We start from the raw sequence: 13,349 nt of genomic DNA on the forward strand, positions 1-13,349 counted from the left end.
GTCTTTTTAGAGATTCCAATATGGACTACATACAGAGCAAAATGGGTGAATCTACACTCTAGAATACCTATATACATCTGTATGTAGTCCATATTGAAATATCTAAAAAGATTTATATTTAGAAACAGAGGGAGTAGATCATATTGAAATATCCTACTGTAAACATCTTATATTCATGAAAATAGGGAGTAATTCCCAAGCTACCAGGTCTTACAATCCAGAATTTATTTTCGATGAAAAGATCCAGTATTGGAGAGCCCCAAAAGAGCAATGGCTAATCTCTGGGAGTAGATCATATTGAAATATCCTGAACATCTTATATTCATAACATAGGGAGTAATTTCCAAGCTACCAGGTCTTACAATCCAGAATTTATTTTCGATGAAAAGATAGAGCCCCAGAAGAGCAATGGCTAACATAATATGCATAGAAAATCAATGCAGCCGTTCACTAATGATAGAATAGGTGTACCAAATGACAATGAGTATCTCAACACTCAACCAGAACAAGTGGCTCTGGAGGTAAACACATTAGCCAAGTCAGAAAAGGAGATAAGATCCTCATGGTGGAAGGAAAAAGAAGAAAAAAGTTAGACCATGCACATTAATGAGCCTGCCTAAGCTAGTTTGGGATTCTCTCGCAAACCGTTCAGGAATGGCTCAGCTTTCGATTCAGTTCTCTGAATCGCTCACTACATGCAGATCCGTGTTGCCATATCATAGACAAATCCGTCTGGGAACAGAGCAGAATCACAAAGACTGTAGCTAGCACATATCTACTTGGCAGAAGTTTTATCAAGGAAGCTACACTTGTCTACAAAACGTCTCAAAATCACTCAAATTCTGCTACCCTTGCTAAAGATCATTCAACCACCACTTCTTATCTTGTAATATCCAGCAACGACAAAACCATAGTGGATCTTAACATACCAACGACTATCCTTCAATTCCTGCAACATCATATGCATTATAAGGACAGATGATAACAAGAATTTATTTTAACAAAATAAAATACATGCTCAACCAAAGTGGGATGGCAATAATAGCTGACAAAGAAACATGATACTTTTGCAACTCGGTAACAATACATGGGGCGAACGAAATATATCTTCTCTATATTTTGTTTAGTACATAAATTATTAGGCAGATACTAAACCAAAAAAAAACTTATTTATCGTTTTTGTGCAGCCACAATTACATCAACCTGTCAATGTGGACACCCCACCTTCATTCCAACTCATTTTGTTTACAATTTGACCACCTATGTCGTCCTTGGGATATGAATGTGCAAATTCAAATTAGTGTTTGAGCAAGTTATTATTCTCAGGGGAATAAATCTGTGCAAAAACACAGGAAAATATTCTTACCAATGCAATTTGACCAACGCGCAACAGAAGCATATATAAACTAAACAGCATGGCAATTGGAATGTTATTGACTTTCTACAGCCTTCAAGGCAAAACTAAAACTGTTCATTCCCATGAGATAGACTGTAACTAGGTGTGATATTAGTATTAATAAGAGAATTTGTATGATATGGAAGTGCTATTAACAACAAACCTAAGAATTTCATGTGGCTGGTGACGATATTTTTACATACATTGTTGAGTAATAAACAAGCAAACACGTGTAACAACATGCACTACAAAGATTCTAAAACACAATCCATATAAGAACTGATGGAATGTTCAGACTCGTGGTCAAACATGAAATGTGCCCTTCATTCGCCTAAACCAGCTATGCAAAGAGGCCAAAAAAAATCAAATATGATTCCTCAAGGAAAAAACAAATACCAACAGCAATGTACTTCCAAAAAAACTGAAATTGGTAATTCAATGAATGAAATCACAAATGATGCTGCTCCTGTGAATATTCCACTATATTTCAAACCTAATGTTGTCTTCTATATCAGCTAGCCCCCACTACTAGATTTCTCTGCGCATCCGTGCTTCCATGTCAACTCAATTATTGACACCCGTCTAATGAAAATTGTGTCACATGTCATGCATGTACTCATAAGGTCCTTTTTTACATTAATCTATCCATGCAAACAATGCCACCTCATCAAGTCATGCATGTCTTTTTCCGAGCAAGTCAAGTCATGCATGTCTGTCACAAATTAGAAAAAGTCGTTAATTACTGTGTGGTCATGGACAGTGTGTTTGACATTTGGAGGAAAAAGATATAGCTCATGCTTCACACTTTTGTTAAAAGATGACATCGAGTAATGTTCAATTTAAAAGATTCTTCTCTTGTTATATGTCATTGTCACATACTTCATGGTTTTTATCTTTGAGAATGTAAAAACCTAGAACAATCATAAAATTGTTTTTCCATTAGTTTTAATTGTTTTTAAGCACATGCTTATGTATTTGTTTTAACACGGTTCCTGCGGCAACGCACAAGGCATCATCTAGTTCTTATAACAAGCTTGCACACATACAAGTTTGTTGATTACAGAATCCAGCATTGACAAGCCAGGATGGGATCCGACATAACTAACAATTGCATTTATTACAGGTACCAAATAATGGATTTTTTTAGGGGTACCAAATAATGGATGAACCTAAATCTGGGCAAGGGCGGCCCAGCCCGAAAAGAACAGGCAGGGATCAGGCTTTGATTTTGAGCCCGAAATTAACCCAACCAGGCCTGAAATACCCCAGATAATAAATAGGCTATCACATCTCTTTCCCCATTCCCGTAACCCTAGCCTACCAATCAGGCAACCGCACAGAGTGTTGCAGCACCAAGGCCGCCCATCTCCGACGAGGCGAGGCAGTGTCCAAGGAGTCGCCCGACTCCGGCGCTGCTAGCAGCGTCCAAGCCATCGTCATCTCCAACATGGCAGAGCGTGGCATACAGGGAGTCGTAGCCCATCTCTGGCGGTGAGGCGTCATCCAGGCATTCGCCCGTCTCGGGCGCTGCAAGGCAACGTCCAGGCCGTGGCCCTTCTCCAGCGCGGCGGCTCCCAGGACATCTCCCTCTTTTCGTGTCTAGAGGCATGCCCCCCGCCATCCAGCGCCTCCCCACCTCTTCAGCAACGGGGCGTGGGCAAAAGCACGAGCTGCGGCCATAAATACTGATCGAAGCTGCGTGCTTGATAAGCGCTTGCCATTAGATGTGCGTGAGGTTGATCCATACCTGATCCGTGATGTGTGCGTGTGGTTCTTGCGTGTGCTTCAGATGAACGATGGTATTAGAATAAAAAAGAGACATGGCAAGACACAACCCCCCTTCAATCCACAATAAATGGACAAAAGCATCATGCACATTATTCTCAATTCAATTCATGTTTAGCTTCAGCAATCTTTAATTCTTAATTAACCTTCGATATTCAGCTATGTTAGTCTGCAATGCAACAGCAGTACAGTTTCTAAGCTCCCAGGAATTGGTGCCCTGGGAGCGAACGTTTCTTTTTTTGAAAGTGCACCATGTTTGTCAGGGAAAGATCATGCTCGCAAGTCGCAACCGACATCTGGCCACCCAATAGTCGGTTTGTTCAGATCAGCTATGTTGACTTTGCACGCTGTTGAGCTCGCGAGCCACCCTCCCAATATATCTCTTCTCCCGCTGCTAGGGTTCCGTCCGCCTACCCCGCCGCCCACCCAGCTCCGGCCGCCACCGCGCATCTCCTCCGCGGCTCCGCCAAGGCCGTCACCGTGCACCGCGCCGCAGACAGGACATGCTGTGGTGGCACTAGACAAGGATGTCCGCCACTTGCAAGCTCGGCGGCCTTCCTCAAGCCCACCATGGTCAACATCCCCTCCCCTCACCCCACCTACTCAGCTCTCTCTTTTTCCAATCTCTCTGGCTGGTTCTATTGTTTTCTCCCACGCTAATTTCAGAAAAGTATATCTTAATTCCAAGCAAACTCATGGGCTATTTGGAGGCATGTACTTATTTGGTCGGACAAGCTATGGATTTGTGATGAGCTCATGGAATTTCTAGATGCTGCCGAAGGAGTTAATCTTCATATAATTTTTGTGTCCAGAAGTAGTAGATTTCATCCATATTTATCTTGCCATAGTATTTTCATTCTAAAGAGCATGCGTGGCAAGGGTTTTTTCTCGGCTGCCTCGGCGGCTCGGACTCAACACTCAAGCTCCTGCACCTACGTCGCCATGCACCGATGCCTGACCTCAGTGTCACTGACGGTGGCATTGCAAAATCTAGGTAATGACTCCTTAACCATCTCCGCCACCATGGACTTTCCCCCTCCTGCTCTTTGAGTTGTACTGCCTATTGTTCACTGCTGCTCTTCGAGTTGTACTCCCTCCGTTCCAAAATAGATGACTCAACTTTGTACTAACTTTAATACAAAGTTAATACAAAGTTGGGTCATCTATTTTGGAACGGAGGGAGTATTATATACTGTTTACTGCTGCTCTTCGAATAGTATTGTAGTGGCAAGAAGCCATGAACTGGAAAAATAGTGACAACTATGTATAGAGAAGGGATTAATAATGGTCTCCTTTTGTACTAATTTTTTGCAATACTTCTTTGGAGCATTGGGTTCAATGTTTGTGGCTGTCACATTATGAAAGCCAAGAACTGGAAATTTGTGTTCTTTATGCGACACGATAGTTTGTTGTTACATTTCAACCTTTTCTACTTTGGACATGTATAATTACAATCTTCAACGGATAGCTTCAGGTTAGATCTAGAGTGAGGTGATAGGAGCAGCAAGCAACAATAGGGAACCAAGAACCAACAGGATCTCTTTTATGAAGATGCGCAGGTTTTCTTCAGCTACTGCAGATTTTGGAATCAGGTAATTGGAGTAATTAATTTCGTGCAGGAAGGTCATAAGCATGAGTGACATCGTTAAGTAAGTAGATGATCAGAATTTTTGCCTTTGAGCTGGGCTACACTCAGTAAAAGAGACTTGTATCAAAAAAAATCGTGTTACACATGTTCCAGTATATTCCACTGTTTGGAATAGAGAAAAGAGCCTTCTGCTGAGAATTTACTTGTTGTAGAAGAAACTTTTAACAACTCCTACCTCTATCCCTAAATATAAGACGTTTTTGCTGGTCAAATTGAACAGATACTTACGGGACAACAACAGTTTTTATTAGGGACAGAGGGAGTACTTCTTTTGCGGGATGTTAACAACTACTCCCTCCGTCCCATAATATAAGAGTGGTTTTGACACTAGTGTAGTGTCAAAAACGCTCTTATATTATGGACGGAGGGAGTATTTTGAAATAAAGTTGTTCTAATAAAATAACTCCTCTCAAGATTATATGAAGGATGGATTGACATTCTAGAACATATGTTATGTTGCTAATTGACGGTGCTCTCAGAAGTAACTTCTATTTAGGACATCAACTGTCAAGGTGACTCATCATTTAGTGAGAACCGACTATTTTACACTTTACCAAGGCATTGGTCTGGGTCGATTGCAAGAGTATCTGTAAATTTTGCCGTTTATATAGTTGAATAAGAACAATCTATCTACTTAAGATTGGTATTGCTTGCAGGAATTGGCAACAGCATATTACAACAAGTCAATAATGCTTCCTCTGCCCGTCATTCCCTCCACTTGACCTGGAAAGAGGTTTGCAACTTCGCATCCAGCTTTAATTTCTTGGAGATGTATTAATGAAGGTCCAAACATATTAGCATATCTTGATAAGATGTCACTATGAAATAATACTCAAAGGCATAAGATCAATTTTTCTTCATGTTATATATTCTAATATATATTCCCGGAGAGTAGATATTTGCTTTACTTTTCTTGGTATCAGTTTGGAGAAAAACTGAAACTGAAACGATGCTTGTTTTAGTCATTGCAACTACTGTACTGAATTCTAGAAAAAAAAATGTGTTGCAGAAATATTAGCTCAAGGTTGAGGAGATGAAATTTTATTTTGTCCCCTGTTACAGTTCAACTACCTAAGTTTTGACTAGATTGTAGCATTGCTTGCTACTGAGAATTGGAAAAGAAGTCCCAGAGTCTTTGTACAAATAAGCTATTTATAGTGAATATTGCAGCCCAACTTGCAGCTTCAGTCGGTAACTTGTGGTATTATTACTAAATGTGTTTTGTGCAGGTTTCAGCTTTCAGTATTTATGATGCTGAACTTTGGTTGTAGGACAAAATGCTCCTATTTGTGATCTATGGGATTTGCATGTAGTAGCTGAATAAATATATATTGTATTACTCTAAACTCTGCATTTCCTTCTTCACTTTCAACAACACTTAATTGTACATTTCAAAGTATTCGGGTTCATGGCAAACTAGAGTTCATGGTTTAGCAAGACTCCTGGAAGACACAAATTTGCAAATAGAACATGGAGAAGAACTCCACTGTAATCCACTAATGCGAAAAAGGCAACAGATCAGGATGGTGTTTCAAGGATTGAAATCAATAAGGATACTTTAGATAAACAGATCGGACTTTATTTTTCACTGCACTGTCATTTGGAATTTGGAATTGGCTTCATGCAGCCTTTTATTTATGTCCAGTTCAAAGATTTTTTGTCTGATTGGTAGTGTCATCACTGTAATGGTTAAAGAAAACGGCGCGGCAAGGTACATGTATGCTTCTAGTATTAACTATACTTTGGAAGTTTGGATCATACTAGGACAGACCCAGTGCTAGAAGCTCCCACACCAGGTGGGGTCTGGGGAAGGATTATACAAGGCAAGCCTTACCCCTGTACAGTGCAATGCAGAGAGACCGCGTCGAATCCAGGACCTCTTGGCAAAAGTGGGGAGTACTTTGGAAGTTCGGATCATACTAGAATGATGCTAAATCATATTTAAAGGGTTCTAATCGACACATACTATGATGCTTTACAAATCAAAGTGATGAATGGTGAGTGACAGGACTGCAAGTGTGCGACTCTTCAACACATTCCGATTGATAGTTTCAATTACTATGGACGATTGTTCCCTGAATTTGACATTAATTATGCACCTTTACAAGATGAAGCTCTGTTCTTATTACATGATAGCACATATCACCAAGAATCAACATGCAAAATAATTAATATCACAGGATACTTAATCCAACCCGCTATCTAAACCTGGAGCTTCACTCAAGTTATACCTCTACAACACAATTGTCATCACAGTGAGCGGGAAATAAGAAGACGTACGTACCATCACATGCGTGGCTGTGGGCGAAGGATCATGATGAGGATGTCTATCGCCATGAAGGCGACGAGCGGGCTGAGATCGAGCTTGCGGCCGAAGACGGGCGGCACGACCTCGCGGCAGAGGGCGAGAAAAGGGTCGCAGAGGTCTCGCAGAGCGGAGAAGGGCTGGCGGTCCCAGGGGATGTTGGGAAACCAGGAGAAGAGCACCCCGACAAGCAGAACCTCCCGGTAGACCCCCAGCCAGCGCACGGCCGCCGACATGGCCGCCGCAACCGGCGGGCGCAGCGGCGCGAGGTTGATGCTGCGCAGGCCAACCTCGAGCGGCGCCAGAAGGCCGCCCACTGCAGACGCAGCGGCGGCGGCGGCGCGCGGGGGAGGAGGGGACGCACAGACGCCACGGGGGAGGCGGAGCGGGCGAAGAACTAGGGTTCTGGCGGGTAGGAGACGGGTGGCCGGGCTCGAGAAGGGGCGGAGCAGGGGCGGCCTTGTGCACGGGGACACGAGGAGGCCGTTCATCTTACCCGGGCGCCGGTGGAAGATTCTACAAGGATTGGATTGGGAGGAGAAGAGGAAGCAGAGGAAGACGCAGAGGCAGGAAGAGAAGGTCGCAAGTGTGTGTGTGGATGGAAAGGATAGGGCGAAGCAGACCTGGCCAGATGGGCCGGCCCGGCCCGGACAAAACGGGCCAGGCACGGCACGGCCCACCCAGGCACGCCTAATACACGGGCTGTGCCGAGCCGGCACTCCCGCGCTCTCTGGGCCAGGCATGGTACAACAAGGAAACAGGCCGGCCCACCGACACATTTAGCCCACCAGTCTCCTTGATTTTGGGCCTATTTAGGCTGTTTTGGGGGCTAATATACAAAAGAATCTAAAGAAAAAAGTAAACAGGGCGTGCCGTGCCAGCGCTCGTGCAGATATTTGGGCCACATGCCGGCATGGCCCGATTATAAATGTGCCGGGCCGCGGGCACGCGGGCTATCAGGCCAGCATGCCAGGACCGGTCCATTTGGTCACCTTTGGGGCGAAGGGATGGTATTACGTAGAACTTCAGTAGTATTAAAAATTCTTACCATCATCTTTCCCTTCCCTAATAATAAAGCACGAATTGATTTTGTCGGATTCACCGTTATAATACGCTTCTTTTCATAAATTTACGTCTTTAGTTTAAATTTAAAACATATACGTGAGATGATATTAAATTTCGTCTGTCCAGTTTCGTTGTCACAGTTTCAGTTTCCTTCTATACCCAGAATAGGCCTAGCGAACTAAGCCCATGAGCTGGCACAGCCCAACTATCGTGCGCGGTGAGGACGCTGGCAGTCGCGCAATGCTCCGGCGTTGTACGGTTTGCTTCGCTTGGCGATGGGTACTTTGACCAGTCAAAGCAAAATATCCTTCGTGTAGCACTCCACATAGTGCCCTTTTTTTCCTTACTGAGCCACGTAGTCACGAACGAGAAAATTGCACAGGCTCAGGGCACAACTAGAGTAAATCATTAAGAATAGCTCTCCTCCCGTTCACTATAGCAAGAAAAAAAAATTAGACGTGCAGACGTGTAATCTGATCACTTGCCACACATCTAAAATCCAATTTACGCATGTTCTAATTTTATGTGGTCGTGCCTTTAAAAAAATGCCATGCATTCCCTCCGTTTCAAAATAGATGAGTCAATTTTGTACTAACTTTAGTACAAATTTAGTATAAAGTTGGGTCATCTATTTTGGAACGGAGGGAGTAGTTATTAAAAATCATTCATGAATTTTAGAATGTTTATGTAGTTTTAAGAATAGTGTTCATATCTATAATCTATAATCTATAATATCTAAATAATTCATTCCCATTATTTTATTTCTCTTAACATGCCAGCTATCCACATCATCAGTCTAGCCATATCAGCGTTCCGTTACCGGCTTACAAGGGGGGACCGGCCACAGGTTGAGCAGCATTCAGTTACCAGATTGCGTGCTGACCGGCGTATGTAAACGGGCTTTAGCAATTATTTTATAGTATTTCATTTGGTTCTATTAACATATAGACATGCTTTCATCCTCCCTTTCCAGTCTTAAACTGCACACCGAAGGCCAATCGTCGCATTCATTTAGGCTGGTCATAGTGGGAGTAACATAGGTAGTAACATAGATGCCACATAAGCAAAATTGGTGATGTGGCAAGTAGTTAATGAGGAGAGAGGCAAATAGAGTAACATAATATGTTACCATCACATAGCGGTTTCCAATGCATAATGAGTCTACAAAGTAATAAATGAAGGCAACTATGTTACCACACCTATGACACTACCCACTATGAAGGTAGTAACATAGACTAGTAACATATGTATGTTACTAGTCTAAGTTACTCTCCACTATGACCAGCCTTAAAACAAAAGAAGCCCAGCCGTCTAATCTTTTCTCCATGTGGTGCTTCCGTTTCGATCATTCTCTCTTAGATAAAAAGGACCCATATCTTTTCCCTTGGCTAAATGGATGCGGCGGCTAGGAGGTGATCTCATTGTGTGGTTCGCTCCTGCGGCACCACCGCCGGTCCGGGACGCTTCCGATGGCTCTGTGTGCTATCTCGCTGTGTTTTTGTTGCCGGTGGGAATTGGTCTGGTCCCTGTAGCATCGTCGAGATGGCAGCGGCGGTGCTGCTTACTGTTTGGTCTCCACTCCTCTCTCTCTCTCTCTATGTTCCGGCGAACCTAGCTCCGGCGGCGTTGGGGAAATAGTGGAAGATGGTTCCAGTTGTATCATGTGGGATCTGACATGGTGCAGGCTTCCTTTTCGGCCAGGGAGGAAGGAGCAAATGGAGACACCGGCCAGCTGCCAGGTTCTCCACCATGGGATGGAGGTTAGCAACGAATGCTTGGAGGAGAACTGAGCGTTCAATGGGGATGTGGCCACGCCCGATGGACCTTCACTCTTCAGGGGTATCTTTATCTCGGCAACGTCATGTTCAATTAAATATTTGTTTTTGTGTCTCACCGTCACCGAAATTGTTGCACAGATCTCCAACTATGTGGTTGATCTGCATGTTAACCGGACGGCGGCATCATGCGATGTACTGGCATATCAGGATCCCTTGAATGAATTTTGCACTGAAAACTTGCTGAAGGATATCCTTGCTCTGATTGGCACTGTCATCACAAGGTATTGCAGACAGCAATGCCCACTGTCCTCTAGCCTCCGCTACTCATCTTTCTTTGTCATAGTGATTTCCTCTATTACTTTTGGACTCTGCTTAACCTAACCGTCGATTTCATTTCAGTCGTATCCGTGTAGTTAGATTAGAGTGGGCACGTCACTATGTGCAGGTTATTGCCCTATAGATGTTCTTTTGCATTTGATCTTTCCTGACATTGATTTCTTTTATCGTGCTCTGTATTTCCTTCAAGTCAGTTGCCCCATAAATTATATTTTCCATGGTTCGGGATAATTACACATGGACAAATAAGACCGGATGATGAGTAACGGTTTCCACTTGCTTGCATAATGCAATCTATTCACAACTATTGGCCTTCAAGGTCAGTCAAAATTTCAATTTGTATGCATTATTATCTCAGCCCCATCTTTTTTAGCATATTGCACATATTTGCTTCAATTTTCAAAATGGCCGTCTAGACAAGTTTTCATCATGTTGTGTTCAACCTTTTCTAATGATTATTGGAACAATCATATTACTACATACTAATAGGTCCTAATCTCAGACAACTTTTATTTGGAGAATGTGCTCTTTAAGATAAACATACTAGAAACTTAGGTGTCGAACATAAATATGGTGGCCCATACAATTGTTTATTATTATTATTATTATTTATATTTTTCTGCTCTATGTGCATTTCTCCAATAGGTATATTGAAGAAAATGTCCTGCAGCAATGCGCGGGGAATTAACTAGTATCAAAATAATGCTCACACCAATTGAAATTTGTTCACCTTTTTCTCAAGAAAAGTTTGTTCATGTAATTCTAAGAAGTGTTTACATGATTACTAATATTTTGTAATTAAAGAAATTCATGCTCTTTAAAAAAGTTCATGTGATTTAAAAAAGAAATATGGTGGAGGAAGAAGGAGAAAGGAGGCGCTCGGGAGGCTCGGTGGTGGCCTCGATCCGATCCGATCTGGAATGAGAGCCTAGGGGAAGGCCTTGAAGCAGTGGCGATTGTTGAGGGGGGATTGGGAGTGCTGCGCACGGTGGTAGTTCCCCGCTGGACAGAGAAAAGGGGAGAGAAGGAAGAGAGAATCAAGAGTTGGGGAGAAAAGGCATGGGGAAGAGATGAGGATGAGGGCAGCTAAGAAAGATAATATCAGAGAACAGACAACGATGCGTGTGGGGGTCAGACGACACTCGTCGTCCACGCGAGAGGGCTCGTGGAATCGTTGTCTACAACCAGATGCAAATGCAATGGGCACCCGAGCGGGCTGGACACGGGAGAGCACTCACCGAATAGGATTTTTTTACATCAATCACTGATTAAATAAAATTATTCTCCAATCGATAGACACGCTTATTTACCCATCAAATCGCTTCATTGTACAGGAGCAGTAGGGAGAAGGAACAACAGGGAGGAGAGAGAGATGAGGGAGGAGAGAGGCGGGAGAAGAAGGGGACGATGGAGAGGAAGGAAAGGAAGGGAGAAGGCGTAGAGAAGGGCGGCGACGCGAGGTTATAGCGGACAGTTGGGCTCGCCGGCTGCAGCCGAGAGGAAGGCGGCGGAGATGGCATCCCGGGGAAGAGCTCGGCCTCTCCTCGCTTGGGTGCATTACAAGCTCCCCTTTTAGAAAGAATGTTTTTTATTTCATCTTTTAAGGGAAAGCGACCTTTTATTTCACTGCCACGGGCTATCTATGATTCAGCCACATCCCTTTTTTTAGAAGATGATTCAGCCATATCCATTTTACTATTCTCTTTATTGGGTCATTGGCCAGCTTTCGATACCATAAAAAAATTCTTTATTAATTAGAAGTATCATCTACTCCAAAAAAAGTACCACTTCACAAATTTACATATGATCCCATCAATTTATATATGTCCCCAAATTGACAATCAAAATTAAAAAGACTAAGGGTGAGGTATAGCAATAATCTGGCATATGTGTTGATATGGATACTCTCTCAACTTCACAGTAAAGCGAGGATGAGCTTAGAGGTCATGGCAGAAGAGCCGGTGCTTGAATGAACTAGACACATGCAAGTCGGTGATTGGATTGCTAAAATCTTGAACCATGTGTGATATTTTGTCCCCGTTGCAACGCACGGGCCCTTTTGCTAGTCTTTCCCTAATAATCTATCCCTAATAATAAAGCACGGATTGACTCCGTGAGTTCACCGTCACAATGCGCTTTCTTCTCATGTCATAATACGCTTTTATGATTTGTATAGACAAAATCGTAATATAAACGAGGTGGTACTAATCGTCCGGTTCATCTCGTGCACCGCCACGTCCACCGCTTCGCCCCCGTCGCGCGCGCGGCCATGGTGTATATGGCGCCCATCCTCCCCAGCTCCCCGGGACCTGCCCCGCTCGGCCCGTCGACGACGACCACGCCCCACGTCGCGTCAAGCACCTCCCGTGACAAGGAGGTCAGCGCCTGCCGGCGGCCCAACTTGCGCACCGTCCCCGTCGGGCGCCGGCACACCGGGCTCGACCTCGCGTGCCGCAGCACCGCCCACGCCACCCCGGCTGGGTCGGGGTACCTTGAAACATGGACGGCCGCCGAGCTGTTGGGGCCACGCCCAACAAGCACGCCCCGCGCGTCCTCGGCGCTGTCGGTGATGAAGGCGGTGGCAGCGCCCTGCCCGTAGTTGACCGCCGCGAGCGCGAGGAGCTGCAGCGAGAGGCCGAACACAAGCAGCCTGCTGGGCGCGCGCGGGGCCACGATGGAGCGGAGCAGCGCAGACTCCTTGGCGTTGAGTCCGTCCGTGGACCAGAGGTGAAGAGCGAGGATGTGGTGGTCCTGGACACAGCCAAGGTGCATCCTGCGCATCAATCAGAGACGAAGGCCAGGTGTGAATACAATTAATTCAAAGAGATTTACTGATTTACTCTAATGACTACTCAAGAAGTATGTGACAGAGATGTTTCTCCACTGACCCCTGGATCATGAACGCTAATTACAATTGAGGATCTGCATATGTGTGACTGGGATTTTATGGCTGCTGCATGGCATTGGGCAATATGGTGGAATTGTTGTGGAATTTTGGATGTCTTTGCTGGTTCAGAGAGATAGATGTAGGTGAGT

General features: G+C 44.2%; 1 protein-coding gene and 1 pseudogene across 1 annotated transcript; both read right to left on the minus strand.

The window, feature by feature from the left end:
* Nucleotides 1-423: 423 nt before the first annotated feature.
* On the minus strand, nt 424-7,720 carry LOC123188277 (ylmG homolog protein 1-2, chloroplastic). Its single transcript, XM_044600327.1, has 2 exons — nt 7,114-7,720; nt 424-949 (listed from the first exon to the last, which is right to left on the minus strand). The coding sequence occupies exon 1, from the start codon at nt 7,623-7,625 to the stop codon at nt 7,116-7,118; it is 510 nt and encodes a 169-aa protein (XP_044456262.1). The 5' UTR covers nt 7,626-7,720; the 3' UTR covers nt 424-949; nt 7,114-7,115.
* Nucleotides 7,721-11,241: 3,521 nt separating this feature from the next.
* Nucleotides 11,242-13,085, minus strand: LOC123191619 (glucuronoxylan 4-O-methyltransferase 1-like; annotated as a pseudogene).
* Nucleotides 13,086-13,349: the final 264 nt, after the last annotated feature.

The sequence above is a fragment of the Triticum aestivum genome, chromosome 2A, assembly GCF_018294505.1.
Source record: "Triticum aestivum cultivar Chinese Spring chromosome 2A, IWGSC CS RefSeq v2.1, whole genome shotgun sequence".
NCBI classification, from domain to species: domain Eukaryota; kingdom Viridiplantae; phylum Streptophyta; class Magnoliopsida; order Poales; family Poaceae; genus Triticum; species Triticum aestivum.

What these genes read in the sequence shown, in the direction of transcription:
- LOC123188277 (XM_044600327.1), bottom strand. Translation starts at nt 7,625, where the DNA reads ATGAACGGCCTCCTCGTGTCCCCGTGCACAAGGCCGCCCCTGCTCCGC.